At 39.5% G+C, this 16,700-nt stretch overlaps 1 protein-coding gene across 1 annotated transcript in view; it reads left to right on the forward strand.

Annotated features, from left to right (window-relative positions):
* The window catches only part of kalrna (kalirin RhoGEF kinase a), a 744,968-nt gene that overhangs the window by 424,819 nt on the left and 303,449 nt on the right, over positions 1-16,700 (forward strand). The window contains exons 12-14 of the mRNA XM_060827256.1: positions 10,022-10,191; positions 10,991-11,165; positions 14,531-14,726. Of these exons, the coding sequence (XP_060683239.1) occupies positions 10,022-10,191; positions 10,991-11,165; positions 14,531-14,726 (541 nt within the window). The remainder of the gene's footprint in view (positions 1-10,021; positions 10,192-10,990; positions 11,166-14,530; positions 14,727-16,700) is intronic.

Raw genomic sequence — 16,700 nt, forward strand, 5'->3', positions numbered from 1 at the left:
ATCAGACTCTTGTTCCTTTTTGTCTGAGGAGTCAAGTGGTTGCCTCATCTCTCCCTCATCCAGGTTCTTACCCCATCACTCAACTAGGCTGTACAGGGTGCAGGATGCAATCGCTATATTGGAGACTTTATCCACCAAGTATTGGAGTGCTCCTTTTGAGCAGTCTGGGTATTGGATATACTCTCTGTTCAATGGTGAGACTGCTGTGCTGCTATTTGCCATCACTGGGGTCATTCGTCATGCATTTTGGATTTATCCCTTGTCACCAGTGAGCCAATCCTAGAGTTGATGCAAGGGAGAGAACATTTGAGGAACCAGGAATCTGTGTAGAATGTCAGTATTATGATGGCTCCCTGGATTACAGGTACACATCTACAGGAATTGTTACCAAGGAACTGGATTGTCACAAAGGAACTGGACACTGAGGGAGGTATATTCCTTCCTGTCCAGGAATCTAGCTGGATAATGCCATGGAACTGAGTGCCACATGTACACAGTCAATGACCCCTTGTACCCGAGGGAACACAATCGAACTGCAAATCCCATCGGGCAAGTAGGTTTTCTGTTGTAAGCTCAATAAACTGCATTGCTTTCCTGTAAAGGGAACCAGAGAGCTCACAAACTGGAACTGCAATTGGGAGATGCCATTCTTGTTCCCAATTGAAGTTTGAAGGGAACCAATGGCTAAGATGTTCAATGCTAGTCTGATCTTCAACAACACAGGCGTGGCACTGCCTCACAGATTGCCCAGCTGCAAATCTGCCTGCAGGAGATGGCAGAAGTGGGTGAGCTTCTCTAGTCATGCAAGTCTATCTCCTGCATTAACTGTCAGTCATCGGGAGGCAGTCAGAATGCCTTAGCTCCATTCTGTGCAAACTGGTTGACAGAGCTGGAGAGTCAGGATCCCCTCTTAACGCACTGTGTGCTCACCCACAGCTACTGTCCAATGAACCTCATGTCTCTGATTTGCTATCATTTCCATTCCCTTCATCTGCTTCTCCTTCTCTGTCTTCTCAGTTTTGTTTTATGAATTCTAAGACAGCTTCTGGGTTCATAGAAACATAAAAAATGGGAGTAAGAGCAGATCATTCAGCATATCCAGCTCACTCTGCCATTTAATATAATCACGGTTGATCTTCTATCTCAATGCCATACTCCTGTTTTCTCTCCCCATACCCTATAATTCATTTACCTTCTAGAAATTTCTCCATTCCTTTCTTGAATATATTCAATAACCTGGTTCCTGCAACCACCACTGTGGTAGAGAATTCCACTTGTTTAACACTGTCTGAGTGAAGAAATTTCTCCTCATCTCAGTCCAAAATGGTTTCTTCTTTACCTTGAGATTGTGATCCCTTATTCTGCCACCCCTGTCCTCTCCAGAGGCCAAGGGGAATATCTTCTATGTTTCCAGTTTGATCAGTCCTGTCTGAATTTTATGTTTCAATGAGATCACCCCTCAGTCTTTTAAATTGAATGAATATAAGCCTAGTCAATTTAATCTGTCCTCAAAATTCCAGTGATTCCAACACCAGGCATAGAATTTCTGCTCACGAAGATAGAGCAGGAATGTGGTGTGTATTAACATTTACCATCTCGACATTGAGAATATTTGCAAAATCAGTTGATACAAGACCCTTGAACTCCTGTCCTTCACCCTCTACCCCCTACATTTTGTGTGTACTTCCTCACCTCCTCCATCCCAGATATTCCTGCTGTCCAGGTATGGCATCTCCTCATTGCCGAAAGGTCATTAAGAGCCAACCACATTGTTATCAATCTGGAGTTACATGGAAGCCAAGCCATGTAAGGACAGCAATTTCCTTCCCTGGAGGGCATTAGTAAACCAGATTAGTTGATACAACAATCAACAGTTGTTACGTGGTCATCATTGATCTAGCTTTTCATCATTGGTCATCATTGATCCAGGTTTTCATTTAACTCAAATTTCAATATTTGCTGTGGTGAGATGCAGACCCACATCCTCAGAACCTTCATGTGGGAGTTTGGCATTATTAGGCCAGTGACATTACCACTATGCCACTGCCTGCAGGTTTACAGAAGTCAGCCAGTGTGACAACCTCACTTGGGTGGGCAGCTGTGTCCATTGAGCCCTGACATAATAATTATTTAAGGACAAGATGGCAGACATCATATGAATGAGGCTCCTCATGACCTGACAAACATAGGGAGGCTTCAGCCCTAATACTGTAGATATTCACACAAATAAACAGCTTTTTGCTGAGGCATCCAAGTTATTTGAGAAGATTTTACTCACCAGCGGTTGGAGGACATTGTCAACTCTGCTGGATACACCGTTCGCATATTACTGCGTGTTTTTCAACAGACATGCTTCCTGTTTTTGGTCCACACAAATCTCCATGCAGGCACAGAAGATCTGACTGTGAGTCCAAACTGTAGCTGACTTAGGATCTTACATTTTGAGATTACTAAATCTTAAGGTACTAAGAGCCATATAAGGCATTATCCTAAGGCACAAGAGCGTCATAAAGGCTCCAAGCTTGCTTATTATGCATTTATCCTATTTTCTACAAATAAATTTTAACTCTTAAAACTACAAATTACACACTAAAACTAAACAGAATATTCTAAAACACGTGAGCCATATGCTATTCACATAGCTATTCCCAAGTGTTAATACAGGAATACACACTGACAATGTGTATAAGACTGCAATCATATATGGAACTCTAACTATATATTCACCACTTACAGAAATAAACTTCCAGCATTTTATAACATAATGCTGAGGTTTACACACTTCTTCAGTTTATTTCTAAATTGCAACATTTTGCTTTTCATTCGTCTTTTGTGAACTAACACAGATTTTGTGCTGTCAGCAGTCACTGTGGTGACCAAATGACATTTACGTTGAAAGATTAGTAGATTTGGATGTCACTAAAAATAGATTTCAATTTCGAACGTGAAAATGGCAGTTATTCTGTAATATTCAAAGCACAAGGCAATCACATTTTGCTGTATCGATAGATTACATCAGGGGAAGATAGTGAACTGCACTTCGTTGATAATTTTTAAATGTAATTTAGGTTTAAATTTTAACTGTGATTGTGGCCTCAGTGCAATGGAATAGCTGAAACCAGTTTTTAAAAAATTCTTGTATCTAAAGGTCAGATTTTCCTCAGTCTGTGTCTTCAAGGTTGCATTGTAAATATCTGTGCATAATAAATGTATATTTATATTTATTATGCACAGATATTTATATGTATATATATTTATACATTTATATTTACTACTATATTTGATACCTACAGCTGAGTGATTTTTTTCCATCACAAGAACAAATTTTCTCCTTTAGGTAAAAGTGGCATTGCTGCATTTAGAGCTACGAAGTTAATTTATGAGTTACAGTTTAAACAAAATGACAATGGGTACACATTGTTACATCCTGAGATACCTGATAAACTATGTGCACTAATCTGGATTCACATGGTATTGAAAGGTGTAGCCTAGAAATTCTGACTGATTGAGTCTTTAATAAACTAATGGTGTACTGGTAAATTAAATAGCTAGTCTGCACATTGGATGCAACGAGCAAAAGTAGCTAACTGTTTGCCAATGTTAAGGTACCCCAGATGAGATAGGTAAAATCAGAGAGAACCTGTGGAACTAGACTTTCAGCACTGACTCCCAGTCACGAAAAATGAAATTACATTGAATTGAACCTCAGAAATACCAATAACTCAGAGAAGCAAGTAGTTGCTCAGATGAAAAGGAATAGATCAGAACAAAGTAATACTGCAGCCATAGATTGCTCAATGGCAAAAGTGATTGACCATGACAGGAATATCAAATATTTGCTGCTTCCCAGGTATTAAGGTTTGGACTCAATGAAGTCAGTCACATAAAATCCTGAGATGGGAAAGGAAGAAACTATTGGTCACTTATGTAACATTCTTAACATTAGCTGAGATTTATTGTGAGGTGAATGTTGGAGAAAATTCATTTGTGTCCTTCAGGCATCTGTTCCGGAACATTAATGGTAGAATTTTATAAGGACCTGAAAAACGTCAGCTGTGGCAAGCAATATTACATCTCAGTCATGCCGCCAGTAAATCAGACAGTAAAACAGAACCTCTTTGCCTTAAAAATCAGAGGTAGTGCAAATATCTGTCAAAATTCATTTTGTCTGTTAGAAACTGGGATGATGCCAGATATTCAAATAAAAACACAGCTGCACCAGAAAATCTGAAACAAAAAGCAGCGATTCTTGCAAATAATCAGTAGGCTGACAGAATCTAAAAGAAAAAGATCAATGTATTAGGTGTCAAGTATTTATGGCTATTGTAATTGTAATTCCATAAAATAATAATGGGGATTAATTATATCTTGGAATAAGCTCCATAGTTATTCGATCATGTTGTATTTATACTGAAGTCTGCTTTCCTCAAAGCATTCTTTGTTAGTGTTCAGCTTAAGACATGATTGATTTGTTATCGTTACATCACTCAGTTATTGACTGCTTTGTTTGTTCATGTTAGTGAAGAGATTACCCAGGAATTGGCTTTGATAACCCAAAGATAAATGCTGAATACCACAGCAATCTGCCAGAAAATGCCCTATCATTTTATGTCTCTTGCTTTTGTTATCAGATGGTGTATGGATTTGCTGCAACTTAAAGCAATCGAATGCTACAAAAGCGAAAGAAAATATTACATAAGCTTTCTAACAATGATTCATTTTAACACAATGAAGAATCCATTTTGCAATTGCATTCGAATTGAGTCAGCCAAAACAAATTTTCTTCAACTAAAAAGTGATCATTGTCAGGTGTTCAAAGGCATGTGATTTGTTGCAGCTTGACGTCTTGATCTGTATGAATTTTGAACAAAAAGTTTGGAAGTTCAAATCTGAGACCATCTCCACGTCAGACCTCCTGCTTTTCAGGAAGTTTTAACTCTTAACAGTGTTTTGATGTGAACAAGATGAGATGTTCAGTGTTAAGGTGTGGAGTAAACTTACATTGCCTCCTAAAAACTTCCTGCCATCTGATTATGAAGAGTAATTGATGAAGTACTCTATTAGCAATTATAAGTCAGATCAATTCGCTCTTCAGGACTGGTGGATATTTTGCAAAAATGAATTACACATTACAAAGGACAAAATATATGACCATTGGCATTTGGTTTGAATAAAAACGTTTTCAAAGACAGAAGGGTTAACCTTACCTTATTTTGGCAAAAGTATAATTTTTGTTGAGTTCTGTAGCACCAAGTCAATCTCTGTCAGCTTGGATCTACCCTTAATGACATTTGCCCTAAATATGGCAAAGAGGGTGAAATTACTGCCTTGACCTAGAGATCCTGCTGGTTGGGGTAGTGTGAAGGGTGGAAGACTTCTTCTCACAGAGGAGGCTACAACACCAGATTGGTCTGAGATGCTACCCAGGTCAGTGCAGTCTCAGCCATCTGAAGGAATGCACAGTAATGTAGGAAGGAGGTCAATGACCTCCATTTCACTGGGGTAAGTGCCACAATCTTTTTCTGTTACTGAACACTCACTCTATCTATGCTATTGCACCTACCTCCCACCTTGCTTCACCACCCTCACTAATGCCTGCAATACCTTCCCTCAATCCCTTTTACTCACCCAATTCCCTCTCACCACTAACCCTTTATGGCCTCTGTATTGCCAACTCACTCACTCAAGTCATCTCAGGATTGTTTCCCTTTCTGAACTAGCACTAACAGTTGTGTCACCCACTTTCATGTCACTTAATTCCTCCCTTTGTCTCATACCAGGAGAAGCCAGCACATAATAGGGCAGAAGTAGTGAAGACAGTTGAGGGGATTAGTGACATTCTGTTATTGGCCTCCCCAAGGAGAGGATCCTGAGCTTGATCGTCTCAAGCAGCTGGACTTGATATCAAAATTTGCCTTTGATTCGTAATGCTGGGACCTGTTGACTGAGGAGCATCTCCCTCATCTTGGCTGTGGACAGATCCCCTTAGATTTTGAGACATGACCATATGCTTAAAGCACATGCAGTGTGTTTGTTGTGTGCGCAGTTGGTACATGGTACTAGTGTAAGACTGACATGGCACAGTGCCATACAGCAAAATGTCCCCCCTTGACTGCTGTCTACTCTACTACAAGCATTACTAGCTGCCAGGCTTTGTATTTGTGCCTGTTAGTCCTGGCTTAGGAGGAAAAGTGCAAAAAAGCAAGACAAAACAAGGAAAGACAGGAATGCTGTGGCTATCTAGGTGGAGTGTTGTGAGTGAGCATTCAGAAAGCAAGCAGCTCTTAGATACATCCAAGTGTAATTCATGAGCTTGTCCCCATGAGCAAGGTTTCCTTGCAGATGCATTGCAATGAGAGGGGCCAGTGCACTCGAAGTATATAGCATTGGAGGGTAGAAGCATCTTTTAAGTGCATCAGAAATATTCCTTGATGATGTGGAAGGGTTGGCATGTGTGGATGTGGGTGCACATGTCTGCTGGTGTGCAGTGTGCCCTGAAATGTTGGTGCTGGGCTTCCAAGGTGACAGTCCAGAATGTTAAGTGGTAAGATAAATTCACTAGGTAATTACCTTGACTTCCGTGGTGCAAATTCTCAGCATTTAGTTTCTATTTAACAGGTGGTAGAATGGGAGCTTGCATATTAATGAGAAGTGATAGACTGAGATATTAAAGGCTTGTAAGAAAAATGCTGCTACAGTAATCATGGGGTCTTCAAGATGCAGATGGATTGATAATATTAGGTTGTTAGCAGATCCCAAGAAAAGGAGTTTATGGAATGTTTGAGAGATGATTTTTCTGAACAGCTTGTGGTAGAGTCCATTAGGGAAAAGGCAAGTCTGTATTCGGTGACATGGAAAGAGACAGACTTAAATCGTGAGCTGAAGGTGAAGGGACCCCTAGGCAGCAGTGACCATAATATGATAGAATTCACTCTGCAGTTTGAGGGAGAAACTGGAATTAAATGTAATGGTATTACAATTTAGGAAGGGTAAATACAAAGACATGAGGGAGGAATTGGCCAGAACTGATTGGATGGGGAGCCCAGCAGGAACATCGGTAGAGCAGCAATGGCAGGACTTTCTAGGGGAACTTGAGAGACACAGCAGAAATTCATCCCAAGGAAGAAACATGCTAAAGGAGAGGGTCAGTAACCATGGCTGGCATGGGAGGTCAGGGACAACATAAAAGCAAAAGAAAAAGCATGCAATATGGTAAAGATTAGTGGGAAGTCTTTTAAAAAACCATCAGAAGACAACTAAAAGAAAATCAGGGAAGGGGAGATGAAGTATGAGGGTAAGCTAGCGAGTGATGGAAACAGTATTGTAAGATTTTTTTAGAGATATATAAAAGGTAAAATAGGCAAAAGTTGACATTGGACCACTAGGAAATGAGACTGGAGAAGTAGTAATAGAGAATAAAGAAATGGCAGAGATACTAAATAGGTACTTTGCATCAGTCTTCACGTTGGAATGCACAAGTAGTATACTAGAACTTAAAGAGAGTCAGGAGGCAGAGGTGAATGTAGTGGCCATCATTATGGAGAAAGTGCTGGGAAAGTTGTAAGTTGATAAATCACCAGGACCAGATGGACTACACCTCATGATCTGAAAGAGATAGCTGAGGAGATTATAGAGACATTGATGGTGATCTTTCAGGAATAACTGGAGTCAGGGAAGCTCCCAGAGGACTGGAAAATGGGCAATGTAACCTCACTGCTTAAAAAGGAAGGGGAGCCCGTTAGCCTAACCTTGGTCACAGTAACACTTTAGAGACCATAACTAAGGATGAGATTTCAGAGAGTACGTGCAAGTGCTCTGGTAATATAGGGTTGAGTCAGCACTGCTTCACCAACAGGATACTTTGAATTCTTTTGAAAGGTAATGAGCAAGTTAGACAAAGAAGAGTCAGTGGACACAATCTACTTGGATTCCAGAAAGCGTTTGACAAGGTGCTGCATTGGAGTATAACAGCAAGGAACTGGCATGGATAGAAATTCAACATGTTAATATTGAGCAGTCTGTTGACAAAAGAATGATAACAATGCCATCTAGCAATCAAAACATGCAATTACATCATGACCCGTGATCATTAATATAGAGGAATTGGATGGAAAATGTAGAAAAAGGAATATGTTGTAGTAACAACCAAGCATGAAAGTGTGATCAGAAATGATGACAGCAGGGAATTTGTGAGCAGGAAGCATATATTGTATGTAGGATTTGCAGTGTTGAAGTATTTTTAATCAGTTTTTATTCCTGGTGTCTCAACTTCGATATTATTATATAAAACAAAAATTGTTAGAGAAATTCAGCAGATATGTTACATTTGTGGAGAGAAAATAGAGTTAATGTTTCAGATCCAGTGACTGTTCTTCATAACTCTACAGATGCTGCCAGACCTGCTGCGTTTCTCCTGGATATGATGTTTGCTCTGCAAAGAAGGATTATAGTAAAGTTTCTCAATAACACAATCTTTTCTTCCATTTGTAACTTAATTTCCATTCACGATATTGTATTTGTATTAGTAATAGCAATCAATGTTATTATTGCTGTCATTGTTTTGCAGATCTTGTTAAATGTTAGGGATTTTATGATTTAGCTTAATACATAACTTACTCTAATAAGCAATGTTACCCTTTGAACTTGCTCTTCCATTCAGTATAATCATGGCTGATCATCCAACTCAGTACCCTGTTCCCACTTCCTCCCTATACCCTTTGATCCCTTTAGCTCTAAGAGCTATATCTAAAGCCTACTTGAAAACAGTCAATGTCTTAGCCTCAACCACTTTGCATGGCAGGTATTTCCACAGGCTCACCGCATTATCTGGCTGAAGAAATCATCTCAGTCCTAAGTAGCCAACCAAATATCTTTAAACTGGTGAGGTCTCATCAAAGCCCTTTACAGTTGCAGCAAGCCATCCCTGTTCCTGTTCTTGAATACTCCTGCTATGAAGGCCAACATAGTATTTGTCTTCTTCACAGCCTGCTGCACCTGCATGGTTAATTCTAGCCACTGGTGTACAAGGAATCCCAAGTCGCATCACCCTTTCCCAGTTTATCATTAATCAGATGATAATCTGCCTTCCTGCATTTTCTAACAAAATGATAGCCTCACATTTATCCACATTATACTTCATCTACCATGCATTTACCTACCTCCTCAACTTGTCCAAATCACACTGAATATCTCTACATCCTCCTCAGAGTTCACTCCTCTCAACTTTGTATCATTTGCAAACCTGGAGATATTGCATTCAGTTCCTTCATCCAAATCATTAATGTATCATAAATCGATGGGCCCAAGCCTTGATCCCCACAGTGCCCCACTGTGGAAAAAGACCTGTTTAGTATTAAAGCTCTGAAGAAGGGTCATTGGACTCAAAACATTAACTCTGATTTCACTCCACAGATGCTGCCAGATCTGCTGAGTTTTTCCAGCAATTTCAGTTTCTGAATTCTACCATCCGCAGTTCTTTCGGTTTTCCATTTATTCTTCCTGTTTGCCACCAATCCACGTCAGCACATGACCACAAATCTCATGAATTTCAATTTTATGTGCTAATCTCTTTATTTACATTTATTCCAAACCTACTATCAATAGATTATTTTATAAACAGAAATACAAGTGTATGATAGGGTTATAATTTGTGTGTAAGTGTTCAGAGTTTTGTCAGGTGTCATTAGTTCATTTGCAAAGACTAATATTGTTTTACAGAGACATCTTTTAAGACACTGCTTCATTCGACAGGGCTTCAGAAAAAGCTGAAGTGGCCTTTCCCCACAGTTGTAATTATGTCTGAAGTGATGCATTACACTTGGAAGCTTTCAAAATAAATCACGTCAACTACATTAAAAGCAGGACAAACTGTAAAACTGATTGCTTCAGTAGCCAACTACTAAAGTGGCAGATGGTCTTCAAGAAATATTTTAAGGTTTTAGATATACCTAGTGAGGAATACATAGTCAAGAAAAGTTGCTATGTTAATTTCCATGTAATTCCAGTTTTTAACCTCTTACAGCTCTGGGCGTGGATGGAAGAGCTTCAAAAGGAGCTGTTGGAAGATGTTTGTGCTGACTCGGTGGATGCAGTGCAGGAACTTATCAAACAGTTTCAACAGCAACAAACAGCCACGCTTGAGGCAACCTTGAATGTCATTAAGGAAGGGGAGGACCTAATTCAACAACTCAGGTGAGTACTGCTGATTACAGGTGAATATTGACAGAAATCAAATACATTCATTATCCTGAGCAATGTTTCAGACATAACACAGGAGAAAGTGAGGATTGCAGATGCTGGAGATCAGAGCTGAAAATGTGTTGCTGGAAAAGCGCAGCAGGTCAGGCAGCATCCAAAGAACAGGAGATTTGACGTTTCGGGCATAAGCCCTTCTTCAGGAATCTCATTCCTGAAGAAGGGCTTATGCCCGAAACGTCGAATCTCCTGTTCCTTGGATGCTGCCTGACTTGCTGCGCTTTTCCAGCAACACATTTTCAGTTCAGACATAACACAACCAGTAATGCAACAAACTGCCTTTACAGTATGCTTAATCATCCATAAGATATCAATTTAAATGGTATTGTAAAAATGTATTATTTTCAGATATAGTATTTATTTTACAACAGACTTCATTTATTCGTAACAAGCATTGGCAATCTTTTTGTTTCTGTAAATTTGTTTAGAGAAGTGTTAAACATTTTTTAACAGCTTATAGCCTTTGAAAGAAATCAGTGTGGATTAATCTACTTCTTGCCTTTGTTAGTGTATTGAGGTCAAATGTCAGATAATGCAAAAAAGTATGTTCTTTGTTTGAACGTTTTTCAAGTAAGTGTTTTTTTATGCTTATCACACCGAATGAACGTTGAGTACACCTTCATCAATCCTTTTCAGTTTTGTATATTTCAACAGTTGTGAGTGCCATTGAAAATTTGCAGCCACAGCTTTCTGCTATGTGAATTGCTTTAAATGTTAAATTTTCGGTTTGCCACAGGGACTCTGCAATTTCCAACAATAAAACCCCACACAATAGCTCCATCAGCCACATTGAAAGTGTTCTCCAGCAGCTCGATGAAGCCCAGGGACAGATGGAAGAGCTTTTCCACGAGCGAAAAATCAAGTTAGATATTTTCTTGCAGCTTCGGATTTTTGAGCAGTACACAATTGAGGTAAGTCTATGATTTACATAGCAGCATTGACCTTTACCAAGCAGTTGGAGTACTTCCCTAGGGAGCTGTGACTGTTCCATCAGATTTTGAGTCTCCAGAGCTCAGCTGCTAACACATAAATTGTAGGGGAAAGATATGGGTGGGGTAGGGATAGTGGAGTCAGAATGAGGGTGAATGAAAAATGAGGATGAATATGGAAAACAAAGTTTTGAGCAGAAAATAGGATGACATTTTGATTTTATTTTTGTGAGTAAACATCTCTTATTGCTGCAGGAACTAGAATTGCCCTGTATCATCATATTTAGTGTCAGACTCCTGTCATAAGTTTGATAGTATGAAATAAAAGTGCTGCCTTCTTTAAAGTGGAAACATTGACAGAAAATCTTTATAGAGTTTTAGGTCTTCTAAGGATACTGGCCAATTATTGCCTTTCATTTGCAACAAATTGCACAATGTTGGATAAGAGGCACTTGTTAACTGGAACTTATAAATTACCTGTACTTACAATATATGAGTAAAGATAGAGATCAGTAAAAATGATGATTAGTGTTCCATAGTAGTAACAGTAGTAGATGTAGTTTTTGTAGTAATGGTTAGATTTTACATGGAAATCAACCTCTGTTTCTCCATATAATAGAACTCAAGGTGTGGATAAATGGTTAGGATTGTCAATATTTCTCAGTTTGTAATTTTAAGAATGTGAGAGCCACATCCTGCTACGACTCCATGAGTTAAGGAAGTTATCAGAGGGAAGCTAGGAAGTGTAGGTTAGTCACCTGAACTTCTGTTGGTGAGAAATTAGCAGTCTATTGTGATGGCTCGGATGACGGAACACCTTGAAAATTTCAGCTGATCAGAAAGGTTGTACATAACATAATTCATTAAATGTTTTGAAAAGGTGACTATATAAGAAATTAGGGTGACTATTTGGACCATCACATCTGTGACAAGTCTTTGAAAGAGCCAAGGTTTCTCAACCACTCGATGATCAATGTGTTCTCAGATTGCTTATACAACAGCCATTACTGGAACGGTCACAATTTCCTTCTCCACCACCTCGCCCCAAACCCCCAACAACAAATACCATATGTTAACCACTATTTATAACATCTTTTCCTGTCATTGTCACAGGTTGAACTGGACTGTTTGCAACTTCAGTTTCATTTTTAGCTTTGTCTGATAGGTTGTTCATTGAAATGACAGTGTATTTCCATCTCTATAACCTCATTCAGCAGAACAGCTGCCTATCTCCATGCCATTGTCAGCTCTGGTATTCTCCTGGTCAGCCTGCCATTCTGTGACCCCTGTTAGCAGCAACTTGTCCAATGCTGTCCATCCCGTTCCAAATCTGAATCTCCCAACAAATGATACCTTAAAGCACCATGCAGGCTATCTAACATGGAGGTCTGAGCCTCAATATCCAGCTTTGGCGTTCCCTGTACTTGCACAATGTACTTAACCTTTACTGACCCTGTCAGGAACTCCTCCCCAACAGCCTATCTGAGCTCTAAAAACAGGAACTCCTGAATTACAACTATCTAGGGAAAGAGAGATAGTGAGGACTTCAGATGCTAGTGAAGTCAGAGACGATAAAGTGTAGTGCTGGAAAAAACACAGCAGCACCTGAGGAACAAGAGAGTGGATGTTTCAGGCTTAGCCCTTCATCAGCACACTTTATCAACTCTAAGGAAAGAGAAACTATTAGCCAGCACAATGTTTAGAAGGAGTTTGAACAGGATGGATAAGTGTTATTAAAATTATTTGCTGACATGAAGTCTAAGCTTTGACATTGTCTGATTGAACTAAATGATCTTCATTATAAAGAGGAGGTTGACCCTCCTCTGAGAACTAAAACCAAAATACCCAAAGAGGACACCTGTCCCATAATCTATAAAAGGAGTGTGAGAAGGGGTGTAATCTGTTTTTTCAGCAACTTCTAGTGGTTAAATAAAATAAATCCCTGACACTCACTTTAAAATCAACAAGTAACAATTTATTTATCTAACTCTAATTAACCAGGCTATTAACAAACCACATAAATCCTGAATAAAGCAAGATTCTAATGGTATACTGTTCCAATAAATATAACTCACATCTATATTAAAACAAAACTAGAACTTAGTCCTTTGAAATTACAGAAGAAAGTGAGGACTGCAGATGCTGGAGATCAGAGCTAAAAATGTGTTGCTGGAAAAGCGCAGCAGGTCAGGCAGCATCCATGACTCTCCTGCTCCTTTGAAATTATAACCAGGTTACATGTCTTCTGGAATGTCCTGTCAGGAATACCTTCTCCGCCAATTCTTCTATCAAGGATATTAACTAGTTGGGTCATTGGTATTGTTATTATTTAGATTGTGCTTTCTCTAAGTCATAGAGGATACTATGAGAGCCAGTAATTCTCTCTCGATCACTGAAGGCCATTAGCTCTGGCAGATGGTAAATAGCTTTGGGGTCTTTGTCCAGCTGCCCCTTCTTTTTATGCCCATGATGACATATAAATATTTCTCACAATAGGATCAGTCCTATGTTGTCAAAACCATTATTCATAAATTTAATAGGTTTTCAGTATCTGAATACCTCGTTCAAATTGATTGGCTAAATTCAAAAACCTGTCATTTTGGTAAAAACTGCTGCTTGGCCTGCTAACTATGTGGCCTTTTGATACAAATGTTTCAATTCAGGTGCTGGCTGTGTACTTGGAAACTTTCAAGCTGCTGCTCACAGACATCCATTTTAAATCTCTAAACACAGGAAAAGTTCATGATGTTTTAAAGGGGCCACACAATGCTTTCCCCGCTCGCACTTTACAGACAACAAACTCTAACTTCCTGCCTCCCAATCCTCAAGTGTTCTATCCAATTTCACAATCCCTTTTTGTAACTTACATGTTTTTCTGTGGCGAGTTTCCATGCTCGTGTTGAATTGGCTGCATGCAAAAGCTTCACAAACAAAAACAGAAATTGCTGGAAAAATCCAACAGGCCTGGCGGCATCTGTGGAGAGAAAGCAGAGTTCACATTTTGGGCCCAGTGACTAGGAGTTCTTTGGTTATTTTTCTTTAACAACTTTACAATCTTATTTCATGAGCAATGTCAGCTGTGTTTTTTTTAACTTGTTTTTGAAATCAGGTTACCTTACTTGAGTTTACACCTTATTGTAAAAGTACACGCCCATTGGCAGGGAACTATACAAAAGGAGAGGCACTGCTTAAACGTTTCAAGTGGTTTTGGTTAGTTACAGAACATAAAGCTATTTCCCTTTCTCTATACATCAGAGTAATTAGGACTTTCACATCAATCTTGAACATAATGCTTCATTTTATCACCCATTTTTCATCACTCATCCATATCTGTACTACTTTATTAGGTGACAGCAGAGTTAGATGCCTGGAATGAAGATCTGCTTCATCAAATGAATGATTTTAATACAGAAGATCTAACTTTAGCTGAACAGCGACTGCAGCGACACACAGAGCGCAAACTGGCCATGAACAACATGACATTTGATGTCATTCAGCAGGGCCAAGATTTACATCAGTATATCATGGAAGTGCAAGCCTCAGGTAATGTAGAAGCTTAGTTCCTTTAACCACTTCTTTGCAGCCTGTTCTATAATTTAGTGTGGAACTTTGTGCATTAGATTCATCCCTCCAATGCTGTAGTTGTGCCATTACTGAACAGGCAGCCTTTCAGTTAACCCATTGATAAAAAGCCTGGCAGCAGGTCACTTCATAACTCAGCTTGTGCACAGGAGATGGAGAGAAATCAGTGAATGGAACAGATTCCTGAAGGCTCCCACCAGAAAGGAAGTTGATTTTTGGGCTGAGTTATGCTCATATAGTGTTACTCCGATGACTGCAACTCAGCTGGTGGAAGGCTGCTGGAAGAGACTGCAGATGGTCTCTGAAGATAACCTTGTGCTGCTCTGGATGTCAAAGGCCTGATGTTGGACTGCATCATTTTTACATGAGCGGGAACAGTTTGGGCAGATGGACAAGCAAAAACATGGCACAGGCAAAGTAGCTGTTGTGGGAAGATGAATGTTGCCACTGTGAGAAAGGATAGTAGGTTCATGTTCCATTTGACCACTACCACTCCAACATGAAGGCACCTCGGTAACCCGAGGAGTATGTTGGAGGACAGATTGCTGGACTCTGGTGACTAGCTATCTTTCATTCATTCATGAGATGTAGGTTTTGTTGGCTGAGCCAACGTTTACTACCCATCCCTTAGGTAGGAGTGGTGATGAGCAACCCTTTTTTTAAACAGCTGTAGACCACATGGTGTAGGAACAGGACCTACCTGGGTAATATTCCACATTGTCAGGTAGATGGCAGCGTTGTGGCAGTACTGAAACAACTTGGCTGGGGGCATGGCAAATTCTCGGTTGGGAGCATAAGCCTTCATAATGTACTGCAAAATTTGCCAGATCCAGTAGCCTTTGCAGTATCCAACGCCTTCTTGATATAACATGGTGTGAATCAAACCTTTTGAATAAAATTCAGGCACCAGTTCACTCTGTGTACAAGCAACTAGCAATGAAATTAAATCTCCCAGAATTGTATGCTATTTATACATGGGTTTGGCAGTCAGATCACAATGCATAACTCATGGTATAGAGAAGTAACCAAATGGCATGATCATAAAATTGATACTCAAGTGAAATTCAGGTGAAATTTAAATGAAGTAGATAATTAAAAGTGACAGAATAAGAGGTCAGCAATTTTTACAGTCCTTGGTAAATCTGTCGACATGCTTTACCAAGGCTGAAGCTAAATCCTGAAATGGCAATCACAAACACTTAATGAAAGGAATAATCACAGAACCAGGTTTGGGGGTAAGTTAGTAGCATAATACTGGAATGCATTTAAATTGTTTCTAAAAATGAAGGAGCAGTGCTCCAAAAGCTAGTGCTTCCAAATAAATCTGTTGGATTATAACCTGGTGTTGTGTGATTTTTAAACTTATGGCAAGAAGAATCTTATTTGTCACTCTTTAACATCATCCATGAAAGTCAGCATTACTTTGTGTCTGGAAAATAGTAGAAGTAGGTATAAGGTCACAGTGAGTCTTTAGTGATGGCAGTTTTGTGAGCGTGAAAGCAGTAGATAGCCTTGCAGTAGATGGCACTGCTCGATAATTGACTCTCACTGGTCCAAACCTATGGAAGCACTTTTTTGTATTGTTCCCAAATGGGTGTGCCAGGGCCCACAAATACAATTGGTATTATCTTGGTAGTTGCAGTCAGTGATGTCATGTTTGCTGTTGATTACCTGAGAGTTTTCTTCTTCCTTAAAGCAGGAACTGTATTACTATAAGTGAGGCACTCTCAACGAATCATTGTGAATTGAGATTAGTAGGGCCTTCATATATCATTGAGTCTGCTCCTTACATTTATATTTGAATGTGGAACTGCTGCATCCACATGCACTAACCTTCCAAAAAAATGTTTTGCTCAGTGGAGTTCAAATGCAACAGCTAACTAATACCCATGCTGTAATTGGAGAACCACAATTGACAGATCTCACATCATTCCA

This window comes from Hemiscyllium ocellatum, chromosome 7 (assembly GCF_020745735.1).
Source record: "Hemiscyllium ocellatum isolate sHemOce1 chromosome 7, sHemOce1.pat.X.cur, whole genome shotgun sequence".
NCBI classification, from domain to species: domain Eukaryota; kingdom Metazoa; phylum Chordata; class Chondrichthyes; order Orectolobiformes; family Hemiscylliidae; genus Hemiscyllium; species Hemiscyllium ocellatum.